This window comes from Enhydra lutris, unplaced genomic scaffold (genome assembly GCF_002288905.1).
Source record: "Enhydra lutris kenyoni isolate GAN:26980312 unplaced genomic scaffold, ASM228890v2 scaffoldscaffold9, whole genome shotgun sequence".
NCBI lineage: Eukaryota > Metazoa > Chordata > Mammalia > Carnivora > Mustelidae > Enhydra > Enhydra lutris.
In genome coordinates, this window is record NW_019154093.1 from 38,432,323 (window position 1) to 38,459,918 (window position 27,596).

The window sequence follows — 27,596 nt, forward strand, 5'->3', positions numbered from 1 at the left end:
GAAAAGGATTTTTATCCAGAGGATATTTTTAAGACCCTTGCAAATCAGTAATAAATTGACATATAACCCAGGGGAAATTGTCAATTTTAAAAACAGGCCAGACACAGAAGAAAACCAAATCATCAGTAACAAAAATTCTCAACCTCACATTTCAATCAGGAAAATGTAAAATAAATTAATAATGAGATACTATTTCATGCTTATAAGGACATAAAAAGCTAAAGTATCACAAATGTTAGTATATATACACATGGAGGAAACTCTTACACATGTGAATATAAGAAGATGCATATGCCCTCTGACCGGCACTTTCCCTCCTAGGCATCTGTCTGAGAGAAACTCATGCTGATGTGCACAAGCTAACATGTACACTGGTGATTTTTTTTTTTTCAGTGCAGCTTATTATAGTGAAATAAAATAATTTTCTCTTGTCAGGGAACTGACAAATTATGCTTTCTTCAAATTATGGGATACTCTACAGCAGTTAAAATTAATGATCTAGAGTTTCATGTTTCAATATGGATAAATCCCAAGAAATACAATTTTGAGTGAAGAAAACCAAGTAGTGAGTCATACATATAATATGAAAACATGTATGTAAATACTCTAAACTCATAAAACAAGAGGATACAAATTTAATGGATGCATATATACGTAGTAAAAGTACAAAAACATGCATGGAAACAGGTCATACCAGCTTCTGGATGAGTGGGCATAGGGGGGAAAGTGAAGGGGAATGGGTTAGGAGGTACAGTTTTTCTGTGATATTTTCTCTCCTTAATAAAAAGAAAGTTGAGGAACTTCCAGCGATGTGATCTTGGCAGCATGCTTGATTTTTAATCTCCATAAAATTCCTCCTGAAAAATAAACAAAGAAATTAGGATAGCAAATGAAAACTCCATTGACAACATCTAAATAAAACTAGAAAGAAATATTTCTGTAAACTTCAGATTATAAACACAATGTAATAAATCACCTACAGCAGCAGAACAAGAACATGATCAAAGTTGGATGGTAAGAGTAGTGAGAAATGAATGGGGACCACCTGTGTACTCCACAAACCAGGGTTTTAAAATTTGCCAACAAATATTCAGCTCTAAGAGAAGACCCTACATATTCCAGGTGCAAACATGGGAAGACATAGCTGAAAATGGCCAGTACACCTTGGAAATGTCCCCAGTCTCCAGTTTGCAAGTGAATTAAGAAAACTGCACATAGGTATGAAAAAAAAAATTGAAGGTCTGAGCTAAATTCAGTTTATAGTTAAGTGACCATAAAATTAAGCCACCAGTTAACTTCCATTACAAGCTAAATGACAGAACAAGGAAGTAAACAGAGAAATCCAGAATGTAAGACATTCTATAGAACAACTAATCCAGTTTCTACAAGTCAATATCTGAGGGGAAAAGAAGGAAAAGGACTTCTCTGAATCAAAAGAGACTTATAAGATGAAAGTGGGGACCTTGTTTGGATCCTGATTCAAACAAATCAATGGACACATTTTCCAGACCACTCATAATTTGATTTTGACTCGGTATGAGATGATAGCAAAGAAATATTGCCAATTTTATTATGTGATATTAATACTTTTTAAAAGGATAATGTCCACAATTTTTAGAGATTTATATTGAATCATATAGGGGTAAAATTATGTTGCCTGATATTTGCTGTAAAATGCATAAAGAAGAAAAAATGGAAACAACATTTTTTTAAAAAATAGGTTAATTTATACAAAGCTACATTAATTGAAACACAATGTGGTACTGACATAAAAATAGATGTCTAGACCAATGGCATAGAACAGGGAGCCCAGAAATAAACCCTTTTACATATGGGCAAATGTTCTGCAATGAAAGTGCCAATGGAGGAAAGAACAGTCTCTTCAACAAATGGAATTGGGAAAACTGGATAATCGCATGCAAAAGAATGAACTTAGATCCTTGCCTTAGACCATATACCAAAAATTAAGTAAAAATGGATTAAAGACCTAGGTATAAGACATAAAACCATAAAACTTCTAGAAGAAAATGGGAAAAGCTTCATGGCATTGAATTTGGCAATGGGTTTTTGGTATGACACCAGAAGTCAGAAGCAAAAATAGATAAGTGTGACTCTATCAGATTTCAAAACTTTTGTATATCAAAGAAAATGGTCAACAAAGTGAAAGGCAATCTTCAGATGGGAGAAAATATTTGTAAATAATATATCTGGAATTATATTCAGAATACAGAAAGGACTCCTATATCTGAAGAGCAACAACAATACTTTCATTTTCTTGAAAGAGGAATAAAACAAACAGGGGCGCCTGGTTAAGCGTCAGTCTTAGGCTCAGGTCATGATCCCAGGATCCTGGAATCAGCTCGGCATCGTGCTCTCTGCTGGGCTGGGAGCCTGCTTCTCCCTCTCCCTCTACTGTCCCTCTGCTTGTCTCTCTTGCTCTCTCTGTCAAAATAAATAAACAAAATCTTAAAAAAAAAAAAAATGCTTGCAGCCTTCTAAGGTATCTACTGCTATGCCCTGATAGCTAAAGCTGATAAATGACCTTTTCTTTAGGAAATGCTAAAAACTTGTTAGCTATATTAATGGTCCAGGCAAGATGACTCATGAGTTTTGCACAGTGTTATTACTGACTACATAAAAGGAAGAAATCAAATGATATATTAGCAATGTAAGGGAACAGATGGTAGCTACACTTGTGGTTAACATAATGTATAAACTTGTCAAGTCACTAAATTGTATACCCGAAACTAATGTAACATTGTGTGTCAACTGTACTCAAATTTAACAAGAAAAAGCAAAAATTGATAATAACATCAACATCAAAACAAAATTGCATTCCCTGAATCAGTTAGGTTATAAATGACTATCAATCGCCCCCCCTCCCAAATTACTGGGGAAATCTGTCCTATGATTTTACACCAACTCTTTATTGCTTGCTCCTTATGTTTTTTCATGGTAGGAGAAGTTTCTGAATATGACCTATAAAAATCTTTTTAAAAGTTTATTACTTTCTATGTATTTTGAAATAATTATAGATTTATAAAAAGTTGCTCTAATGTAAAGTCCTTAACAGCTACTTTGTCCTAATGGTTACATCATGCATTAACTATAGTACAATGTCAAAAACAGGAAATTTGTATTGCTACAATGTTGCATATAGTTCTGTATCATTTTACCATTTGTAACCATTGTATCTTTGTACCATACCATAACCAGTACTGCGTTCAAGATATAGAGGTCTCCCATTGCCACAAAGATCATCTAGCGTCAGGATCAAATGAAGAACACTTTTTCTTTTTCTTTTTTTTTTCCTTTTATTTACCAGTTTCAAAATGCCAAGTCATACTCTTCCATCTTCCAATATCAAATGTAGAAATCTTACCTCCGTTTAAGTTTCTTTACCTTTATTTTTTTACTTATAATCGTCTTAAATACTTCCTCTACATACATTGAGGTCCACATCAGAAAAATATTATACTTTCCACTGACACTGCAAGAAGGAAACTGTTTTCCTGCTGACTGGTAGCAACAGTTCCCCAATTGGCCTCCTCTGATACCACTTCTGTGGAGATGAGGGGGTGGTTCCAGGTAGGGACGGGAGTCCAGGTTCCCAGGAGACTTCCACTGACACTACCAGAAGAGGCTTGCTACTGCTGGATGAGGATGAGAGGCCCCTCTCCCAATCTGTCTTCTCTCTCACCATACTTGGGAAGGGTAGAAATCTAGGATCCCCACTCAGCCTTTGCTGACAGCCATGGAAATAGAGCTGCATTTCGTTCCACAGTGCACTTCTGCAGTAGGGCACTTATTATCTAAAAACTTTTCATCTTGCTAAGCTGCCCCTTTCTTTGTCCTTTGCTAGAAAGAATTGGATTTTATGAGGGCTCTTATTTGTCAGTTTCCATTTATTTTTTTTTTTTTCCAGATATGTCTTCTCTAGTCCAGGATATGGGAGTCAAAAAGGCAACCCGGAGAACGGGTCATCATGATCTTTCCTGGGTTTCCAGGTCCACAGTTGGTCAGCCTTCTTCTCTTTACCTCACAGTCTCCTTATGTTTGTTTTATAGGTCATATCCGGAACTTCTGCCTGCACTTAGGGGAAGAAATAGGGAGAAGGGCATCTACTCCATTGTGGTCCAAAACAAGACATCCAGAGAGATTTTAGAACTTCATGAAATTTAACCTTGTCCTGGCATTTTTTTTTAAATTTGACTAAGCATTATGTAGCTGTGAGTAAACATACCTTTGTCATCTAAATCAAGACATTAAGAGACATGAGTTGTAGAGGAGGAACCATCTTAAACCAACTCTAAAACCTAAACTAATGAATTCAGCATGTAGTGACTGAGATTAGCCACCTGACAAGTCATCTTCAAAGAACAAAGTGATTTCCTTTGGAAACCAGTAACAACAGGGCTTCCCTGTGGCTTAGATATGTGCTGAAATAAAGGAAGAAATGTGTGAACTGATTATTGATGTGAAAGCTCAAGAAGGGGAGTGCTCCAAACCCAATTTTAATACTTACCATTTCAACATCATGAAGTGAGAAAATGCCCTGAGCAGAGGAGTGGATTTCCCAGTACTGTATTCTTTGACTCTCTAAACCTACACAGAAAAATGTATGCTCTAGGCAAACATAATTTGACTAATTCATTCCTTTTGTTCTGACTCCACAAAAAGAAGTGACTTTGCACTTATCTATTGGACTTCATGTCAAGTTCTTTGAGAAAATAAGCTGAGAAAAAGATTCAAACACTGATACTGTGGCAACTCTTTTTCTCAGTATAATTCTTTAAATTGGCATTGTCACCAGTATCTTATGAGTTTTGATTAGTGAGCCAGTCCCTAATTTCCAGACCTAGATCCAGATTTTAGAACTTACTTAGTAGATGATGAGTCCTTGATAGACTCTGATGATCTTCCTAAGCACTATCTCTAAACTTTTAAATTATTTAAATTATGTATCTACTTCAAAAACAGGTAAAACAACATTGCTTTAACATGACCATAAATATTAATACCTAATAGACATTTACAGTGAGCCAGGAACTATAAAGAAAAAATACCCTTAAAGATTAATAATCAAGAGTATATGTTTCCCAAAGATAATATGATAGCAGTCATTCTTCTATTTAAAAAATATTCATAGAGTGCCTGGTACTGTCCTAGGTCTTGGGGTAGATCACGAAAGGCATCAGGCAAAACTTCTGTCTGTGAAATTTGCATTCTGGAGAGTGGAGACAAGATGGAAATAAGATATATGTGTCATATGGATGTTAGAATGTAGCATGTGCCATGGAAAAAAGGAAAGCAGGATGAAGAAGATCAAGAGTGTGGAGGTTGGGTGGGGAATGGGCACGATGAAATGGTAAATAGGATGATCCAACTGAGAGGGTGAGAATTTGCATAGATTTAAAAGAGATGAGGGAGGTAACAAGGACATCTTGAAATATAGTCATGTAGCAAGGACATCTGAGGATAAAACATTGAAAGAGAAAGCAATGAAAGAAATGATATCAGCGAGGTAATGAGGGTACACGAGATAATGTGGGCACTTTTTGGCCATTTTTGAAATGGAGTCTTATACTGACTGACACAAGAAGCCATTGAAGGTATTCTTTAACCATTTGGTTTGATATAATCTCAAACATACAGCAAAGTGAAAAATAAAAGGAATAATTTTATTTACATTAACTAATTGTTTACATTTCTCACAATTAGTTTTGTCATTTGCATTCTCTTGATAGATTTTTTAAACTGTTTGACAGTACACTGGAGACCTTTGTGACCCTTTACCACTAACTAGTTCCATGAATAATTTCTAAAAACAAAGGCATTCTCTCTTTCTTGCTCTCTGTCAAGATAAATAAATAAATCATTAAAAAAAATGGATGGTGGCACCTGGGTGGCTCAGTTGGTAGAACATCTGACTCTTCCTGGTTTCCACTCAGGTCACGATCTCCTGGGTTGTGGGATCAAGCCCTGCATCATGATTCACGCTCAGCACGGAGTCTGGCTTGAAAGATTCTCTCTCTGCCCCTCCCCACACTCGTGCATGTGCTCTCTTTCTCTTTCTCTCTCAAACTAAATAAATAAATCTTAAAAAAAAAAAAAAAAACAAAAGAATTCTCTCACATAACTACAGTACTATTAACAAAACTAGGAAAAATGATATTGATAAACACTGCTATCAAATTCAAAGTGTATTCATCAATTTTCACAATAATATTCTTTATAGTATATTTTTCTATCTGATACAACCCTGGAATCAATTTATTCTTTAAGAAGTCTAGGTTCCAGGATGCCTGGGTGGCTTAGCAGGTTAAGCAGGTCATGATCCTGGTCATGATCCAGGCTCAGGTCATGATCCCAGGTTCCTAGGATCAAGTCCCACATCCGGCTCCTTAATTGGCTGGGAGCCTGCTTCTCTCTCTGCCTCTGCCTGCCACTCTGCCTGCTTGTGTGCTCGCTTGCTCTCTCTCTCATTCTGATAAATAAATAAATAAATAAATAAATAAATAAAATCTTTAAAAAAAAGAAAGAAAAAGTCTAGGCTCCTTAGGGCACCTGGGTGACTCTGTTGGTTAAGTGGCTGCCTTTGGCTCAGGTCATGATCTCAGGGTCCCCAGATCAAGCCTCACATCTGGCTCTCTGCTCAGTGGGAAGCCTGCTTCTCCCTCTCCTTCTGCCTGCCTGTATGCCTACTTGTGCTCTATCTCTATCTCTATGTCAAATAAATAAATAAAATATTAAAAAATAAAGAAATCTAGGTTCCTTGATTAAAAGAAATCAAGATCTGCGTTCTAGGTGTGTTCAGTGCTATCATAACTCTTAGATAATCTCAGTGAACATGTCTAGTATATGTACATATATATCTACATACACATGTATGGCTGTATCTATAATCACTTCTAAATTTATTTAGCTAGATAGGTAAATATTAAAAATCATTAGTTTATATTGATATTTTCCATTTCAATGCAATACCAATGTTTCTTCTTTCCATATTTTTAACTTCCCCTTAAAATACTACTCCCTTTGCTTTTAATATATTTACTTATTTGTTTAAGCAAGTTTTAATATTGCTAACCCAAATCATTGCAAAAAGCCAACCTATTAACTGAAGTTCAGTATTTGTTTAAAGTTTTTGGTAAAATTACATGCAGTGAAATGCATAACTCTCAAGTGTACAATTTCATAATTTTTGACAAATGCTTACCCCTGTGTAATCTGCCCTCCCTCTACTTCTGCTAAGCATGGAATGAAACCAGTCAGGGAAAAGTCAAGAACATATGTAAGGACATGATTATAATGACTGACCAAAGAGTTTTATTTGTTTATTTTTTAAGATTTTAATTTTAAGTCATCTCTACACCCAACGTGGGGCTCAAATTCATAATGCCAAGACCAAGAGTTGCATGCTCCCTGACTGAGCCAGCCAGGTGCCACTCTACCCACCCGCCACCACCAGAGAATTTTAGTGACTCAAGGAGAGGTGTAAGGACATGGGGGCTAGACAATGAAAAGGAGATAGGATTCATCGATTTGAGATTCATGCAGAGTTGAAGAATAACATGGGATATTTTCTTATGATGTGTCATATCTCTGTGTCAACATAGTGACTGACACAATAGAAGTTTACTGTCAAAATATGAAAATACATTGATAATTCATTTGCTTTTGAATAATCCTAAAGACTTCTTTTCCCTGGGAACAGCTTTCTTTCTTGAGGCCACTTACAGATTAGTGCATGCATTTATAAATTGCTCTCTACATTTGCTGATTTTAGTATGAACATGTGAAATAAAAGAGAATACAAAACTTCAGTTGTTATTATTATTTTGCACTTCCTAGAAAAATGCCATCTAGCTTTACAATTTTAATTAACAAATGCATCACCTTTGAATGAGAGACTTTTGGTCCTGAAACTTGACTGAGACATTATAGGGTCATTTTAGAATTTTGTATTCTAAAATAATTATAGTAAGTTATAAAGATCCCTCTAAGAATGTAGTGTGAAATATAACTATTTTTTTTTGGGTATTGCTTAATAGTGGACAGTATTAATTTTTCTAATTTAAAAAGAAAAAAGATATCAGAATCTCTTTATGAAGCCAACAGATTCCATTCCAAAATTTCCATATAGGTTATTTATTTTTAGACTTCAGCTAATAGAATATGTTTGTTTTGCTTCAACTTTAATATAACCTAAAGTATGTACATATTCATTGCCTTGTTTCATTTATTTAATTTATATCACTCATATGAAAAACCCTTCACAAACAATCTATGACTGGAGCTGCTGTAAGTAGATGTAAATGGTCACTTATAACGCATAAATTCAATCTAGAGTTTCCTGACAATAATTTCTGCTGATGTATCACTTTATTTTAATTTAATTTTATTTTTTAGTGTTCTAAGATTCATTGTTTATGCTTTATTAAACAAAATTTTATATTTGTACTACCATCTGCTTAGATCAAAGATAGCCATTAAAAAATGAATGGTGCAAAAACAGCTGGTACATTTTCTCAGTGGACTTTGAATTCTGTGACCTGAGAAAGTTCACTGAATCTCTTTATAGTTCACATCTCAATTGGTAAAATGGGGTTGATAGAGGCAGTGACCTGACCTATTGAGTTTAGAGATTTATATAAATTGAAGATTCTTTTTTTTTTTTCAGTGAAGCATGGTTTTTGGTCATTTCATTGCTTTATATGTATATAGAAAAGTATACAGAAAGGGAAAGTATATGGAAAAAGAGAACAAAGGGGAAATCTGTATATCACTTTTAAATTTCATGTCTCAAGTGTACCAGTAATTATAACTGAGACGTAAACTGGAGGGTTTAAAATAACCACTTTTTTCTCAGACAGACTTTCCAAAAGAAAGGGATGAGATAGGGAAAGGGATGGAGGTGGGAAGATATGTTTACCAGTGACTGTGGGCTAGTTTATTTAATCTTTTTGAATCTCAGATTTCTTACCTGTAAATTGAAAGCAACAAAATCTATCTAGCAAAGATTGTAATGAGAATCAGAACTAAAATGTAAAGAATTTAGTATTACTGGGGAAAGAGAAGGGACATAATAAAACATCCTTACTTGTTATTATTTTAATAATGTACATTACGTCCTGGAGTCAGGGAGCCTGTGTCCTATCTCTGACTATGTGAGTGGACCTGGCCCACTTTTGCTTTTTCAACAGTACAAAAGAAATAATACCTGTTTTAGCTCATTCACAGAGTTATTAATAGATTGAAAAAAGTAATGAAATTACCTGTATTTGTTGTAAAATGCTATAGAAATAAGTGAAATTAATGTTTACTGAAGTTCTATTGGAATTTTGAAATTACTGGTTTATTTGTTTTTTGTATTTGAATAGTTGCTTAGGTTGAAATTTTAAGAAATTACTAGATATCAAACATACCCAGTCAGACAAGCAATCTTTGTGTCATTCTCCACTGCTTTTTTTTTTCTTTTCTTAAATTTTTAAATTAGTTTCAGAGGTGGAACAAAGTGATTCATCAGTTGCATATAACACCCAGTGTTCATCACAATAAGTGCTCTCCTTAATGCCCTTTCACCCAATTATCCCATCCCTCCAGCAACCCTGTTTGTTTCCTAGAGCTCCCGTTCTCTTATGGTTTGTCTCCTTCTCAATTTTCATCTTATTTTATTTTTCCTTCCTTTCCCTTATGTTCATCTGTTTTGTTTCTTAAATTCCATGTATAAGTGAAATCATATGATGTTTGTCTTTCTCTGACTTATTTCCTATAGCATAATATACTCTAATTCTACCCATGTCATTGTAAATGGCAAGATTTCATTCTTTTGATGGGTGAGTAATATTCCATTGTGTGTATCTATACTGCATCTTCTTTGCTTTCTCACGTGGCTGATAAACAGCACTGCCAGAGTTGACCTGAGGCAGAGCTGAGACCAAGCATTCTTGGCTTCTTCTCCTTGACCTTGGCCTGCCCTATGGCACTTTCTGTGTGAGATTTCCTATTCTCATACTGAATTTCATCCTCTTGCTCATTGCCTCCATAAGTTACTTCTTAGAAAAAGCAAAGAAGAAACTAAATAATTAACTTTGAGCATTAAAAAAAATGAATCATGATATAAAATAACATTCTTTTAAAAACTTTTTGCAACATGATTATAAATATGGTCATTTTTTGTGATAAATGTTAGAGGGATTTAACTATTTATTCTCATATTCCATTCAGTATCTTTAAGAAGCCCAGTCTGCTAACTTTCTCTTCTTAAATTAATTTATCAATGGCTTTACATGTGTGTTTAGAAATTATGTGATTTTATTTTCATCGATTTCATGAAACTTTGCTTCTGTTGCAAGATTTGCAGTTATGCTTGGCACTATAATTACTTGGCATTATATTAGCATTATATTATCAGATGTTCACAATATCTGGCAATTAGCAAGAAACAGATAAAACATAGTACATAATGGTAAAAAGTAGAAGCTAGTGTTTAAGTCATCAGTGAACATGTATGGGTTTTTAAGACTTTCACATCTCTATATAGACCACAACTGGAGAGTCAAGATATACAGAAGATTACCTATAATGTATGAAACAAGCACTGCTATTATTATACTCATTTTACGCAGGAGGAAACTGAGGCTTAGTCATGTTTGAGTTGCCAATATTATGAAGTTAGGTTTGTAAGTGGCCTTCAAGAATTTAACCTACATATGACTCTGACCTCTAAAGACATCATAGTAGACCATAAAAAACTTCAATTTGATTATGTTGTTTTAAAGGAAAAACAAAGCAAAGAAGGCCAAGGTCAATAAAAACTATTAATTAAATACACAATCGTGTGATCAAGACCATTAATTTTTCATGAATTCAGAAAAAGTTACTGGTTTATAGAATGAGAGAAGATGGGGATTGTAGAAATAATTTAGTAAAGTCCAAGGCAGGTAAACTGTCCCAAACTGCATAATGTTTTAGTGGCAGAGATGGGTTTTAAAACTATGACTCCTTGCTTTTCCTAAGATAAATTTGTGAAAAAATAAAAAAAATTATATCTTACTTGTGAGATTCAAACTTTTTGATAAGGTAATCATGAATTAGCCCAAATTGGATAACATGAACTTGATATTACAGTGATGCAGAAGAGGTGGAGAAAAAAATAGAATGATTCAGCCATTAATCCTGTCTATATGGAAGCTTTAATATGTATCAGACACTATTGGTCCTGTGGTTGCAGAATTAATGAGTAGCTCACAGTCTTTTAGGGAATAGAGAAACATTCACCAGGAAGGATAACATAATGCAATAAGTACAATTTGAAAGGCAAATCACAAAATGCTGTGGGCACTCAGAGTGGGGAAGAGTTAATTCAGCCTAAGAGATTTCTATTGATCCTGTTGTGGTGTTCCACAGAAGAGATGGGATTTGAGTTTAACAGGCATCTAAGGGGCTGAAGGCTATACCAATCAGAAAGAACAGCAAAAGTATAAGGTCTCATACAGCAAAGTGTGTTAAGGGAATAGCAGGAAATTCAACAAGACTCTACATATTCATACAAGAGCCTCAGAAATGTATTTTGAAGAATTCTTAGGTTCTAAAAATTGCAGAACCATTCTGTTCAGAAAAGTCTTGCTAATTTCAAATTTTGCTTAAGTAAAAAATCCTTTAGAATACTTTTTCACTCTTCTGGTGTCAGCATTAGTAACCTCATTTACATATTAATAATTGTCACAAGTTTTAAGTGTTCACCACCTGTGACTAACCACAAACTCTTATTACATTGGATGTATTTTGCCTATAGTCTTTGAAGAAATGTCTAGAATTTTTGCCAGTCTATTTGTATTTCAGTTGTGAATGAAGTGCAATAAAAGGGTAACAAACTCAAATAGCACTGACTAAATGTGGATTGATGCAATGAGAATCTTTCCATGTCCATTAGCAAAAAAAAAAAAAAAAAAAAAAAAAAACTCCCCCTTACGGTATCTGCTGTTTGCAGTACGTTCTTCTCTCAGAACAGTTACCATGTGGGGTGCCTGGGTGGCTCAGTGGGTTAAGCCTCTACCTTGGGCTCAGGTCATGATCTCAGGATCCTGGGATGGAGCCCCGCATGGGGCTCTCCACTCAGCAAGGAACCTGCTTTCCCCAACCCCCCTCTCTGCCTACTTGTGATCCCTTTCTATCAAATAAATACATAAAATCTTAAAAAAAAAAAAAAGAGTAGTTACCACACATAAAGCTTTTTTTTTTTTCATACATAAAGCAAAACTTTCTCATTCCTTAACATTTGTTTATGCCTCAGTGGAATTCTTTGGCTAGGTTCAAGTTTGCATGAGCTTGGAGGGCATCTATATGATAATAGCTTACATTACTGTTTCCTTCCTTCCTCCCAACCCTGATTAGGTTGGGTCTTGAGGGAAGGGATGAAATCTCACCCATTTAGTATTTCTTGTATTTGGCACTTAGTAGGTATTTTACCAATGAGAAATAGATGAGTAAGAATAAGTGAACAAAACTGGAGAAAACCCCACTGATCTGAGGATAGTGAATCTAGAAGAAGTACAATTTAGTTGTCTAAGAAAAGAGATTACCAGAAATGTTGGGATTTTATGTAGTCATAAGTAACCCTCTCTTTTTTACCCACTCCTGAGTTTGTAAAGTTAGACACATAAAACAGATGGACATTTTTTTTAAGAAAGTTATATTATTAATAAACTGTTTAAAGATAATGATTTAAATTTACAGTCAAAATAATTTTCCAGTACTTTATTTCAGGATTGCATAGACTTATCTCCAAGTTATCAGCATAGCTGGACACTACAGGGCCCTCCCATAGAAGAGTCTCCTTACTACTTGGCAAAGAGAAAATCAGATGTTATTTGTTCCTTCTGGAAATATTAATCATACACCTATTGTGTTCTAGGCAATAGAGCTATGATACTGAATAACTTCTGTGCTCACAACGTCGGACTGAAGTGAATAGGTGATTTCAATATAGCATAATGTAGGGCATGAAAGGGAGAACAGGAGGAGCCCAAAGCCTGGACTTAGAAAACCTCAGAAATATTTCCTATGGGATATCCAAGAAGTGGCTTGAAGGAAAAGTAACAGCTCTCTTCTAAAAAAGAGTATTCCAGACCAATAATAATAATAATAATAATAAAGTACCTTTTATAATAATAAAGAACCTTTTTTAAAGTGATTGGAGTGTAGAATATGAGTGGACAGAGAGATAGAGGGAAGGAAGAAAGAAGAAAAAAAGAGTATGAAAACAAGGCAGGAAAGGTTGGTAGAGGACAGTTGAGGAGGACTTTGTAAGCAATTTTAGGTACTTTCTGTTGGACTCTTTCCTGAATGGGATAATAGTTAACTGAATTGGTTTTCAGCTGGAGAATGACATGTTATTTTGTCTACTTTATGAGATATGTTAGGAAAGATGGCAGGAGGATCATTTGGGGGACTTGACCATCAGTAGAAGCAGGAAGATTGGAGAGAAGTAGACAGACTTGAGAAGCATATAGGAAGCACCATCTAGAATTAGTGGCAGATTAGCTGAAGAAGGAGGACTCAAACCCGATGCCATTGTTCTCTGACTTAAGTGGAGAGACGATGTGCCATTCTCTAATCAAAGTAAGATGGGGAGTGGGTAGAGGGTGATTTAGGGTGAGAATAAAGAACTCATTTTTAGATTGATAAGTTTGAGGAGTCTGGAGATCATTGTTAGCAGTAAAATATACAGAAAAATGAAACATGAATATAATCTGGGATAGAGGTAAAGATTTGAAGAACATTAACAAGATGATAAGTTGATCCAGGTGTTGGCAGTGCAAACCTAAAATGGAAGAAATACTGAAAAACTGAAATACTCCACTGAAAGTTAACCCAAGATAAAAGAATTATTTTAAAAAACAGATCCTTTGGAAAAAAAAAAAAAAACAGATCCTTTGGAGAGTGTTTATTAAAAAAGATTCAAGTATTCCCCATGGGCAGTTATAAAGCAATCTATCTGCAGAGGTAAAGTTAGTACATATATGGGATAATTGCCATGGATTTTTTTGCTAATGGTGGCTTTGGTTTGTTTGTTTGTCTATTTTTCTCAGTTACAACTGGAAGAAATTCTCTTCCATGTTCATCTTTGCTGTATATGATTTGGAGCAGCTCACTATAATTAACAACTTCAGAATATTGGCCAGGATTGAAAAAGCAACGTGTGACATGTCCTACAGATTGAAATGCTTTGCCAAGTATCTTCAAGGGGCCTTAGCTCTTCCTTATTCATCATGTGTTCATGCAAAAGTTTACCATTCTGTCTTCAGAGAATACAGGTGCCCAATAATCAAGATGTAACTGAGTTAGGGGATTCTGCTGCTAGAAGAAAAACTAGAATCTACTAAAGCCAAACCTCATTCAAGAATTATATATCTTGGAAAAATCTTTAAGGCTATTTGGGGCACCTTGCCACTGTGGGTCAAGATCCATTAGTGAACTGTGAAATCACTTTGGTAGATTACTACTTGCTTGTTTAGAAAACTGAAATAGAATAAAAATAGAGTAAAAGAGACTAGAAAATATCAAAGCATGTCACACACAGAGCAAGTAAATATTATTTTGTGGAAAAATAAGCCTAGAAAGGAATAGAGAAGAAAAGCATTTTAGTAACAATACCAACTTGAGTAAATGTGGGAGAGTAAGAAAAAATAAGGGAATATCAAATGGTTCCTGATGGTTATTGTTGAATATAAATGCAGATTACTTATGAGAGATAAAACTGGACCATTACCGGAGCCCATATTGCATTGGGTCGTGAAAAACAATTAAGGAATTAATACGTCATTCAGTAGGCAACAGAGAATCATGGAAGCTTAATCAACGTGATAAAATTTAATCCTTGAGCTTTAGGGAAGGTCATTCTGTACAGAGATCAGGTAGCATTTGTAGCAATAATCCAGACATAAGGAACTCAAAATCCGTATGTACCAAATTTCTTCCTGACTCAGGGCTTCCTACAGGGTGTTTCCTTTGCCTGGATAATCTCCACCATAGCTGCTACCACCTTATGCTTAAGTTACTTACTTCTAGTCTTTCATATATCAGTGAAATTTCCTCCCTGAGAGAAACTTCCTGGCCTTCAACACTAGGTTAGGATATGTATCACTTTACAATCAAATGACTAATGTGCAATTATTTAATGTCTGTTTCATTTGGTAGAATGAATATAATAAGGTCCATAGCAGAGGGAATTTGTCTTGTTCAAAGCAATATTTTCAGGAATTAGAGTGGTGCCTTTCACACTCTTTATTAATAATTTTTTTGTTGAATAAATGAAGGAGTGTTGATAGTGACTATAGAAAGAAAATTAAATGCAGAGGGCATTGTAAAGGAAAACCCGGCAGGATTCAGGGATCTACTAGGTGTTATAGCAAGGAAAAGGAAAGAGCCAATGATTGTCATTCCTTCTTTTCACAAGCATTTGTCCTATATGCTGTCAATGTTAGGCACTGTGCTGGACCCTAGGAAAATGGCAATGAATAAGATATATCTTCATAGTCAAAAGTCAGAGCAAATTCTTACAAGCAATTTAGGTACTTTCCATTGGACTCTTTCCTAAATGGGATAATAGTTAACTGAATGGTTTCCAGCGAGAGGATGACATGTTATTCTGTCCATTTTGTGAAATATGTTAGGAAAGATGGCAAGAGGATCAGTATATATTTACAAAAACACACATGCACGCACACACACACACATATGCCAGGTACTATTCAAAGCACGTGATATACAGTAACCTGATAACAACTTCACAAGGAAGGTACTTTTATCATCCCTGTTTTATAGATGAGGAAGCTAAGACAAAGAGCCTGCCTAAATTTCCTCTGATAACTAGCAGAGCTGGGATTTGGTTCCATTATCTTAATCACCCTGCTATACTGCTGCTCTGGCCTGAAGCAGGGAACACAGGTAAGCAGATTATCACAAAATAACATACTAAGATATGCACACTCATGGTCCAGAAGTAGCCCAGAGAATAAAGTGGTCATCTATTAGAAAGGGAAGGTCGAGGAAGGCTCAATAGGGGAAAGGGACATCAAACTGAGTTTGCCATGTGGAAAACACGATGGGGCAAGTACTCTACATGACACCTCTTCAAGATCAGAAAGTATGAAATAACATGATGTTTAGGGGGACTGACAATAAGTTTGGAATTTCTGGAAAATTTCTGGAAGCAGAGGACAACAAATGAGGCCAGAGAGGTTAGTGGGAGAGGTTTATCTACTATCCTAAGGAGCTGAGACCTGATTCTGAAGGCTGTAGGAAATACAGAAGCATTATAAGCAGGAGGGGTGTGTAGCATAAATACAAGATCAGACTTGCTTATTAGAAATACTGTGAAGCAGATAGACTGAGGGGGTGAACTAGAACCTGAGAGATTAGGAGGCCACTATAATCAGCCAGGCAAGAGATTATGGGACTAATTTAAGGCAGTAGTAGTGGACACAGAAAGAAAAGGATCTCTATGGATGCTGCAGAACTTGGAGAGGCACTGGATGCTGGCAAGAAAAAAGGAGAAATTAAGGTCTTTTCAAGTTTCTTAACTTATAACATCAGACAACTAAAGGGTGGATGGGACAACTAACTAAGGGAGAGGAGGATTTCAGAGATTAAAGATGGTGGATGCCATTTGCAGCATGTGTCATTAGGTATAGCCTGACTCTCTGTGTATATAGTCAGTAATGTGAGGTCTCGACTAGGTAAAATGTTTGAAGTACATCATGGAAGTCATGGGTGTGAAAAAAGTCACTGAGAAGGAGTGATCTGGGGCAAAGATCTGGGGGCTTAGCATAAAACCTTGGGGGAATTGATCATAGCAGGGGCGGGAAGAAGAGGGGGAGCCAGGGAAGCAAAGTGAGTGTGATCAGAGAGGCAAGAAGACATTCAGCCAATGCATCACACATCACAGAAACAACCTTGACATGTCTGCCATCTGCATGTTTGTTTTTCCATGCTCAAGTCAGGTGTTCCCTACTTTGGAAAGGTTTCCTTGATTGCCCTTTTCAATGTAAATGCTTCTTATCCTTTGTTACTAACTGCTACTTGTGTATAACTTGCATCTTATAGAAACTATCCCCTCACATTTCTCTCTGAACATGTCTTAATGCTTGATTGTAAGCACCTTGAGGACTAGAATAATACTTAATCACATTTCCTATAGAAGATGTTTAATAAATGTGTGTTGAATGGAATACTTTGGGAAACACTGGGTACCATTTAGACTCTCTCAGAAAGGGCCAGTAAAAAATCAGTCTAATTCTATTCCCACTTGATATTCCTGGAGTACACTTACTTGCAGTTCTTGAAATAATTCATGTTGATCTCTTGTCCTAGAAAAGTCTTATTAATTGCCTAGTGAAGTCCTACTAATCTTCTTTCAGAGCCCAGTTACATCATCCAGGAAGCCTTTGTCACTGCCAGCCCAGACATCAAGCCACCACCAAAGCCCCGAGATGCAAAAGTTAAGCATCCCTCTTGTACACAAACTCTGTCTAATGCATATTTCCGATTGCAAATTTTTTTGCACTGACCACACACTATGGTTCTGATGCATTTATCTCTGTGTCTCACATCGTAAACTGTGAGCTTCTTGAGTGAAAAAAAAAAAAAAAACAAATGTCTTGAACATCTGTGGCTCCAGCAGCTATCACAGAAGCCAGTACATGTGGGGACTCGGGAAATGGGTGAGGAATTGGAGGGTTCACGTCTTGTGGCCATTACATGGGCTACCACTAGAGGACACTAGCAGCTCAATCAGACTGAAAGTGCTTGAGGCCTTCCTGTGGGCTGAGGCTGGGGGCAAGGCTGTTTGTGAAGGTACCAGAACTCAAACCTGGTCTTCTGTATTTCACCAGGACAGCAGGACAGAAGGTGGTTTGCTCTTATTTCTGCCTCAGCTTCTCTGCACTGAATATCATATTGGATTTCTAACTACCTTCTCTGCCTCCATGCTCTTGGGCATATAATGTGTTCCTCTTACCTCATCAGGTGAGTCTGAGGAACAGCTCTATTCAAGTTTTCTTAGCATATTGTACAAGGCCCTGTGCATTTGCCCAGCCTCCTTTGCAATTGTATGTCTGCCCCTGGTCCTGATCCTCCCCAGTACTACAGTCTCAAGAAATGTTTGTTGAGCTGGGAAGTCATGATTTTTCCACCAGGGGCCATTAAGTGACAGATCTGAGACTAGTGATTAGTTCCAGATGATCTGGGCAGGATAGGGGAGAGCAAAAATGAGGAGACTCTGAGGTCAAGCTAATATTTGTGATGTAAATGCGCACTTGATTACCTAGTAGCTAGAACCTTATCTGACCTGAAACTGCTCCTACTGTTCAATCCCTGTGTGGAGTCATTCAGTTTTTAAGGTGCTGTTTCAGTTTATCAAAAATTAAGTATGTTCTCCCTTCCCAAATTCCACTGGAGAAGTGTATTTGTCATATTAAGATACATTTATCAAGTTCAACAGCCTTCTTGTCAAAAGTCTATTGCAGTTAGTCATTCAGAATTATAAATATCTTTAGTCTCAGATGTGGTTGTGTTGGAGGAAGGGAGGGTGAAAAAGGGGGAGGGGGAAGGGTGGCAGTTGACTTTTTAAAAACTGTTGCCCAGTTAAGTGTTTTGAATTGCTTCTATTGTTCTTCCTCGAGGTCTAAGGTTTATTGGACATGCTGACCTGAATGGGTTTGGCACTGTGTTGGTAAAGTTGTGGGGGCTGGTTGGTGTTTTTCTTGGCCCTGTGTTCATATTGTTTTTCCTGTAAGGGATCGTGGTATTTCTCCTGAAGAACTATTAATAACTTATTTTCATCTTGTAAACGGTGTGCGTAACTGATGGTGTTTCCCTCTTTGCAGTGGTTGTGTTTGTGCAATGGCTGAAGGTTTTCTGTCTCACTTCTAGTATACTCATTTTTCAAACCGAATAAAATTAGCAACCATTATTGAATACTTAATATGTTCCAGACGCTGAACCTATGTACATGTAATCCTTACTACCTATAGTAATTTATGAGTTAAGTTCTACTTTCATCTCCATTTTACGGATGGAAAAAACTGAGACTGGAGAAATTAAGTAAAATACCCAAAGGTTACTCAGCCCTAGTTCTTTGTGATGCCGAAGTTTGGGTGGAAGGTATGACATTCAGACCACAAATACAGATACGTATAAAATATCTTATTTATGTATGTATTCATATTTAATTTATTTATTTAAGATTTTATTCTTTTATTTGACACAGAGAGAGCACGCACAGCTGGGGGAGCAGGAGGAGGAGAAGCAGGCTTCTTGCTGAGCAGAAAGCCTGATGTAGGGCTGGATTATAGGACTCTGGGACCAGGACCCGAATGGAGGGCAGAAGCTTAATGACTGAGCCACCCACGTGCCCCTATTTATTTATTTTAGAGAGAGAATGAGAAAGTGCATGAGTGGAGAGGGGGAGGGAGAATGAGGGGGAATGAACCTCAAGGTGGCTCTGCACTCAGTGCAGAGCCTGATCTGGGGCCAATCCCAGGACCTTTAGTCCTTAGCCAGAGCAGAAACCAAGAGTCTGACACGCAATAGACTGAACCACCCAGGCATCCTTCCTTTATTTATTTTTATAAAATTAACCCAAATCAGGGGCGCCTGGGTGGCTCAGTGGGTTGGGGCCTCTGCCTTCGGCTCGGGTCGTGATCCCAGGGTCCTGGGATCGAGCCCCGCATCGGGCTCTCTCCTCGGCGGGGAGCCTGCTTCCTCCTCTCTCTCTCTCTGCCTGCCTCTCTGCCTGCTTGTGATCTCTGTCTGTCAAATAAATGGATAAAATCTTTAAAAAAAAAAAATTAACCCAAATCATTCTCTAAGTTTGTTTTGCCAGGGTGGTAGAAAATTCAAACTGAGTCACTACTGGAACTCATCATAGGATGGAACTGAGAGGCAGTCATTGGTCTCCTTACTGAGTAGCAGTGAGATTCTCACTGTTCTAGATTAAAATCCAATCCTTCTGACCTGGCCACTCTCCTGCTCCATCTCACATTTGAAGCTTCAAAGGGGATTTTGGAGTTTAAAAGTTTGGAACTCTGGTGCCCAGGGTGCCACTCTCATGGCACATCAAAGAGACATTCCCACAGTCATGTGCCACCTCCCTGGAAGGCTGTTTTTGCTACTGAATGATGTGTGGTCCCTGAATTTGACCTTCCTGAGTTTCTCAAAATTCCTCTCTGCTCTTATTCTCAGGGTAAGAGTAGAATAATTTCTTCAACAAGCTCTCATTTCACACCAGAGTCCTTCACTTTAAGTGTCTTTTGTTTTCTACCCTGCAAAAATCCCAGAGGCTAGGATATAACAAAGGTCTGTCTGTGAGATAGGAAAATACAGGAAAAATAAAGGTAAGCTACTATTCCCATAGACTGTGACTTTTTCTAGGTTTATCAGATGGGTTAGTCTGAATGGGTATGGACTGGTTAATGAGGTATAATGAGTTTTAATGACTGTGTCTTTCCCTGAAAAGTCTGTTTTATAGAACCCATTGCCAGGAGTAGTATTTCTCTTAAACCTCTGGTTTATTTTTATGTTATGGATACCATGAGACATATGGCAGACATTTCCCTTTCTGTAGGTCTTTTGAAAACATTTTAATCAGCTCTGTGTTTGTGAATTCTGATATTCTTAAGAAATACTTTTTAGGTTGAAATTCATGAAATAAAGAGAGAATTGTTTTAAAAATACTGCACATTTTCATGTATGTCAGGTCATGGTGGGGAGGGTGGTCTCATGAAAGTGGGGTCTGATTCAGTCTTTTTTTTTTTTTTAAGATTTTATTTATTTACTTGACAGAGATTTCAAGTAGGCAGAGAGGCAGGCAGAGAGAGAAGGGGAAGCAGGCTCCCCACTGAGCAGAAGCCTGATGCAGGGATCGATCCCAGGGCCCTGGGATCATGACCTGAGCTGAAGGCAGAGGCTTTAACTCACTGAGCTGCCCAAGTGCCCCTGATTCAATCTTTTAAAAGAATTTTTAACATTTCTCTTTTTAAATAACTAGATTCGAGATTTTTATGTTTAAGAAATACGCCGTTACTAACACTTGTTTAGACTTGATATCACAAGTGTGTGTGTGTGTGTGTGTGTGTGTGTGTGTGTGTGTGTGTGTGTGTATGGAGAGAGAGAGAGAGAGATACAACCCAAGAACATATAATGTCTTCATCTTTGTTTCCTAAGTATTTTTTTTCCCCCATCAGATTGAGGGAAGGGAAAGTTAGCCCAGAAGACACAGAAATGTTGGGCCAACCTGCTGGAAGCAAAGCACAGTACGGATTTGCATGTACTTATACCTTCTGTGCCCCAAGGCAGCTCCACAGAGTTGAACCTCCCCACCCTTCAGAACAGGAGAGAATTGAATTTATTTCCACTTAAGTTCCTGGAGGTTGCCATGTTCCCTTGGGCACTCGGTAAATATTGACTAAATTGAATGTTACCCTGTGTTATCTTCCTTTCTCTCTTTTTCCTTCTTTGGTCCTCTGGTTATTTCTTAGGTCCTTGAAAATTTATATATATATATATATATATATATATATATATATTTTTTTTTTTTTTTTTTTTTTGTCTCATCTGTTCTCAGTATGAGGCCTCTCTATTTTAGTATCACTTTTTTGTGTTTGTTTTCTCTATGTCTGGGTCTTCTCTCAGTTTCTCTTGAAATCTGTCCCTCTCTGTTTTCTTTCTCTGAGACTGTCTGTTCCTCCACTTCTCCTGTCCATCTCTCTGTATCTCTATCATACACACATAGCTTTCTGTATTTGTGTTTGCTCCCCTCCTAGAGTGATCATCTGAAGGGGTTCAGAATAAGGCTCCCCAAAATGTGCTACTTTGGCATGTGGATTCTTTGAGCTGAAGTCAATCAAGGCCCAAAAGATGCAGGCAGAGCATTTTACCATCCTCTTAGCTATCCAAAAGAATTTAGGTAGAGGGCCTTGTCCAGGAAGAGAGCAATCACCAGACATAACTACAAGGATGATGGGGCAGGTGTGGTAAACTGGGGCAAGGAAGTACAGGAGAGCCTGAAGATCAACTTTATGTGTCCCATTATCTCTGCTTTGCATGACAAACATTTGTTTACCACACATTTGCTCTTTCCATTTTCCTATGAATTGTCTTTCTCCCCTTTGAGGTCTCAGACTCCTACCCCCTTCTCCTTAGTTCAGGATGACATAGAAGTCTTAGTTGCCTGACTGGCTGCAGGTCTCATATTGTTTTGAAGATCTCATATGTATGCAATTAAATTTGTTTTTCTCCTGTTAATTTTTTGTCTGTCAGTTTAACTAGTAGACCAGCCAAAAGAATCTAGAAGGGTAGAGGAAAATTTTTCCTTCCCTACACATCAAAAATCTTTGCCTTTTTTTCCCAAGAAATTAGACATTTGAAGATTTTTTATAAGTGCTCAGAATAACTAATTTTACACTTTTCCCCCTTAAAACACCATTTTCAGTCCCTAAATATAGGAATGTGGGAAAAGCTAATTGGTTTATATTAACCACAATATGTTCTAAGTTATGGAGAGTGATTGTGTCAGCACTCCTCTGAATTTTCTCTTTGCACTCTGCCCAGACAGCACTGCATTCCTCTGCTCCTTCTGACACAAATACAGTGACATTTCACCAGGCAACTATTAGCCTAGAGGGAATACTAACTTCCCCCTTCCCCTAGAGTTTATATCCCATTCCAGTAATTTGGCCCCAGATACTGGCACAGAAACACTGGTTGCATAAAGTCCTTGGAGCCTGATACTTGCTTTTTGTCCTCTGTGCCTCCAATTTTAAAGACTGAAATGGGACACTGATTTGCTACTACTTTCCTACAGCCACCTTCTGTAAGATTTAAAGGGTGTGATCAACCTCCTCTGGGGTTTCACACAAGTTACTGCAGCCTTGGGAATTAAAATTAATCCTCCAAACATCATTGGTGCCTGGAAAGGTAACAAACTAATTACAATCTAAGAGGGTATATAGAGGATTGAACTTTAAAGTGTCCCTGGTATGGATAGACTATAAGCAAAACTTCTGCCCTTGTGTTTAGGAGAAAAATCACATTTTCTTTTCCCTTTAAATTCTTATTATTGAGAGTCTAACATGTGCCAAGCACTTTATGCAAAATATCTCATTTACTCTTTAGAGCAACCCTGCAGTTAATATGATGACTGCCCCCACCCCATTTGGCAGATGAGAAACTGAGACTAAGAGAAGTTAAGTGACGTGACAAAAATCATAGTAGAGTTGAAACTTGTTATGTATGAGTATCTTTATGTATTTGAAGTCAAGTTTTATGCCTAGAAAAGAGCTATTCAATATATTTTTGTGCACAATTGGTATTCAATTAATTTGAAATCCTTATTTTTCTTAAGCTTGTAGGTTAGTTTATAAATTTAATTAAGGTACTCATAAATCTAGCAAGTCTTATCATTACTTTGAAGGAATACTTTACAACTTAATTAAATTATTTGAGTGTTTAGCCACATTTATTAATGTGATAAGTTGTTTTCCTTTCTAAGTACATTGTGTGACTTAACAATCTTCCCAATAACTCAAGTAATTCTTATAAATCTAATAAATCTGTAGATATGGTGAACTGCAGGTTCTCTTAAATATTCCAACTGAAATTTCAATCTGAGATTATAAGTCTAAAGCAATGAATCAAATTACTCATTTTAACTTGGAATTATAAGGTTAGGCTGTTATTCTAATAGACCTAATTTTCTTGAACAAATAATTAAACTTCAAAATAAGCATAGATTCCTAAATGCAGAATTTTAGTGCTAATTTTTATATTTTGGTTTTCTTATACATAACACTAAATTTTGTTATCATTATGCTATCATTAAAAGATAAGGACATGAGATCTCCCCAATAATTTTGATGTTACTTTCCTAGAGTAATTTTAGAGGCTGCCTTCTCAATTTTCTGGGGTTTCTTAAAAACCAGAATTACCAAATAGACATGACTGAACCCTTATCTGCCTTATTGGTAATGCTGTTGGGATACATGGAGCCCTATTTACATAAATCAATTTTTCCCATGGTAGATAGCATTATAAGATGACCCCCAAAGATTTCTGCCCCCTGGTGTACACAACCTGTATAACTATCTCCCCTTAGCATGGATAGCATGTGAATATGAATTATCACTTCAGCAATTGTTTTGTTACATGGCAAAAGGAGTTTCCCAGATGTAATGAATTTCCAGATGTAATGAATTTGAGTTCATCAAAGGGAAAAATTTCATGGGTGGGCCTGACTTAATCAGGTTTGGGTGAGCCTTAAAATAAATGAGAAATAGTGGCAGCTCTTTCCTACTGGCCTTGGAAGGGACTTTCAAGCCTCAACTGAGATCATAGCCCAGGATGACACCTTAGTTTCAGTCTGATGAAACCCTGAGCAGAAGATCCAACTAACCCATACCCAAAGCCCCATAGGAATTGTGAGATAATAAATATGTTCTGTTTTAACCTACAAAGTTTGTGGTGATTTGTTAGAAATCGATAAAAAATTAATACATTCTCTAACTGGGGTCCTCTCACCAAGGTCAAGTTATACATACATAAATCTTCTGTTTACTAACAGAGATCTGAACCTACTCCCACCTAGGCTATTGTCCTTTGATAGAATTTTGTATCATTTGCCACCTGACATATTTAAATATCTTCCTACCTACAAGAATTCTGTAAAGTTTCTAAGTCCTGTAGATAGTAACTTGAGGGAGCTCCTCTGTGTTTGTTGTATTCTTCCATTTGGACCATAACACTTCTAGATGGTACAATGACATCTCATTAAATTCTGGATATCATTCATCATTTTGTCTAGCTATTCCAATGTCAGTTTCTGGAAAACACTAGAGTCCAGATCTGTCTGACTCTAGAGTCAGACTCCTTCTACTCTTCCCCTTAGTAAACAAGGATAAGCTAAGTTTTGACGAACAGTCATGAGTTCTATAATGATATTGAGATTCCTACTGTCCCACACCATCCTGAGAGCATTCCAAAATTCCTCTGACTTGTGCTTCTTGAGTTCTCTCTGGTTTCTCTAACATGGTAGTAATTACATTCTAACATATCTCTTAGTCCCTCAAAAATGTATAATGAGCCTTCATCAAGCAACCCTTAAGTCCACTTGTGCATTTATTCATTAAGCTTTCCTCTTAACACTACAATGATAATTGATCATAATACACAATACTTTGAGACATACCAAGCATAAAAGACATAATTTCTATTCCATGAAACTTTATGACCTAGTTGGAAGCAAGGTATGGATACAAAATATTCATAGTTTTGCATACAAAATAATATAGGTTAAGTGTTACATGTTAAGTGATACCACTGGTAAAAATAATACGTGGAGGTATAGATGAAGGTAAGTTAAAATACTTCATGGAGGGTGCCTGGGTAGCTCAGTGGGTTAAGCCTCTGCCTTCAGCTCAGGTCATGATCCCAGGGTCTTGGGATTGAGGCCCGCATCGGGCTCTCTCCTGCTTCCTCCTCCCTCTCTGCCTGCCTCTCTGCCTAGTTGTGATCTCTCTCTCTCTCTCTGTCAAATAAATGAATAAAATCTTAAAAAAAATTACTTCATGGAGCAAGTAGAATTAAGTTCATTTATTCATTCAACAAAGATATATTTAGAATTGCTGGTGTGTCAAGCACCGTGTTAGGCTCAAAGGGCCCAAGAATAAGACATAGACACCCTCTTCATCAAGCTCACATTGTAGCCAAGAAAACAAAAGCATAAGAAACATATGAGGACATGCACTATGATAAACACTATTACAGTAGTGTGTACAATATGTAATGCAAAGCAAGTGGAGAGAGGGACTGGGCTGGCCATGAGAATGGGTGGAGGTCAGTAGTGATGAACCATTTCAAGAGGTGATATTTTTGCTGAGCCTGGTAGCCTGATAGCCGGACTAACACTTCCCTTTTCTTGGCCATTTCCTGCATGCCAAGAACTGCCCCCAAGCTCTCTACACTAATAAACCACATATAATCCTTACAACAACGTCATTTGATCAAGGATATAATGGCAGTGGGGAGTAATTCTTGAAGAGGACACTGAAGTCATCTTGTCACGTCTTGTCTTCTCCACCCCTGCTCCAATCAAAGCTGTTATCATCTCTCTCAGACTTAGGCAGAAACTGCTCTCTCTGCTGCTGCCATTGCCTTACACCTGGTCTCTTTGTGATCTTTTAAAAACACCAATCAGATAATGTCAGTGTTCTGAACAAACCCCAACAGCTTCCCATCTCAGTTGCTTTAAAACCTAAGGTTCTTAGCACAGCTTTCAAGATCCTACATAATTTTTGAGACCCTCCAAGACCCTCAACCACTATGACATCATTTCCAACCACTCTCTCCTGAATCCATCACTCTACAGCCCCCTTTCCCCCCCTTTGCTGCTTCTCAAATGCACCAAGAATGCTCCTTGCTGATCCCCCTACCTTGGAACACTGTCTCCCTGATATCAATACACCTCACTCTGTTCCTTCAGGCCTCTGATCAAATGCCACCTTCTCGGAAAAGCCTTCCTCACCAGCCTATGGAAAACTCCACCCACTCTCATTCCAGTCCCACATCACTCTGAACCCTTATCCTGCTTTATTGTTCATCATGACATTTATTGGATATTTTCTGTCATCCTCAATGAGAACAAAGGCCTCAAACTTTATACTCTTCTTTACTAGATCCCCCGTGTGCAGTACAAAGCCTAGCACTAGAACCTCAATAAATATTGTTGAATTTGTGCATTCATGAATGATTGAAATGACTTGTTATCTGTCACACTCTGGGTATACGGCAGAGCCGGCCTTTGGATCCAGTCTTGTCTAATTCCAGACTCCAAGTTCTTTCTTTCTTTTTTTTTTTTTTTTTAATTTTTTAAAAGATTTTCTTTCTTTATTTATTTGTCAGAAAGAGAAAGAAAGAGAGCACACAAGCCGGCAGAGAGGCAGGCAGAGGCAGAGAGAGAAGCAAGCTCCTTGACGAGCAAGGAGACCAATGCGGGACTCAATCCCAGGACCCTGGGATCATGACCTGAGCCAAAGGCAGTGGCTTAACCTACTGAGCCACCCAGGCATTCCCAGACTCCAAGTTCTTAAATACTTCTTGCTCCTGAGGAAGAAGAGAAAGGATAAGTTGACACTGGGGAAAACAAGCATAGGGGATGTGAGAGTGAGGGTCCTAAGGGTGAAACTAGGAAGGTGGTTTGGGACGGATCATGAAGGATCTGGAAGTCTTGGAAAAGAAGCTTACAGTTTCCTCTGTGGTCGTGGAGAGAAGGCTTACAGCATGGTGTTAAGAGCCCCTCTAAATGCTAATGGTGAGAGTTTGAGACCATCTGAACTGGGGAAAAGGCATTCATATACACTCTAATGATACTTCAGATCTTTTTTTCATCTCCATTATAATTCTACAGAACACTGCAATCTAAAAGGGACTTAGTGGAGAATTTATTAAATAGGTTTCTTCCTGGTATTTTTCACACCTTACTTGGTACTGACTTCTTTTAATAAAGATTTTATTTATTTGATATATAGAGAGAGCAC

General features: G+C 37.2%; 1 protein-coding gene across 1 annotated transcript in view; it reads right to left on the reverse strand.

The window, feature by feature from the left end:
• Window positions 1-688: 688 nt before the first annotated feature.
• Window positions 689-27,596, reverse strand: part of LOC111143189 (prostaglandin E receptor 3) — a 186,404-nt gene continuing 159,496 nt past the window's right edge. The window contains exon 4 of the mRNA XM_022496718.1: window positions 689-857. Within this exon, the coding sequence (XP_022352426.1) occupies window positions 689-857 (169 nt within the window). The remainder of the gene's footprint in view (window positions 858-27,596) is intronic.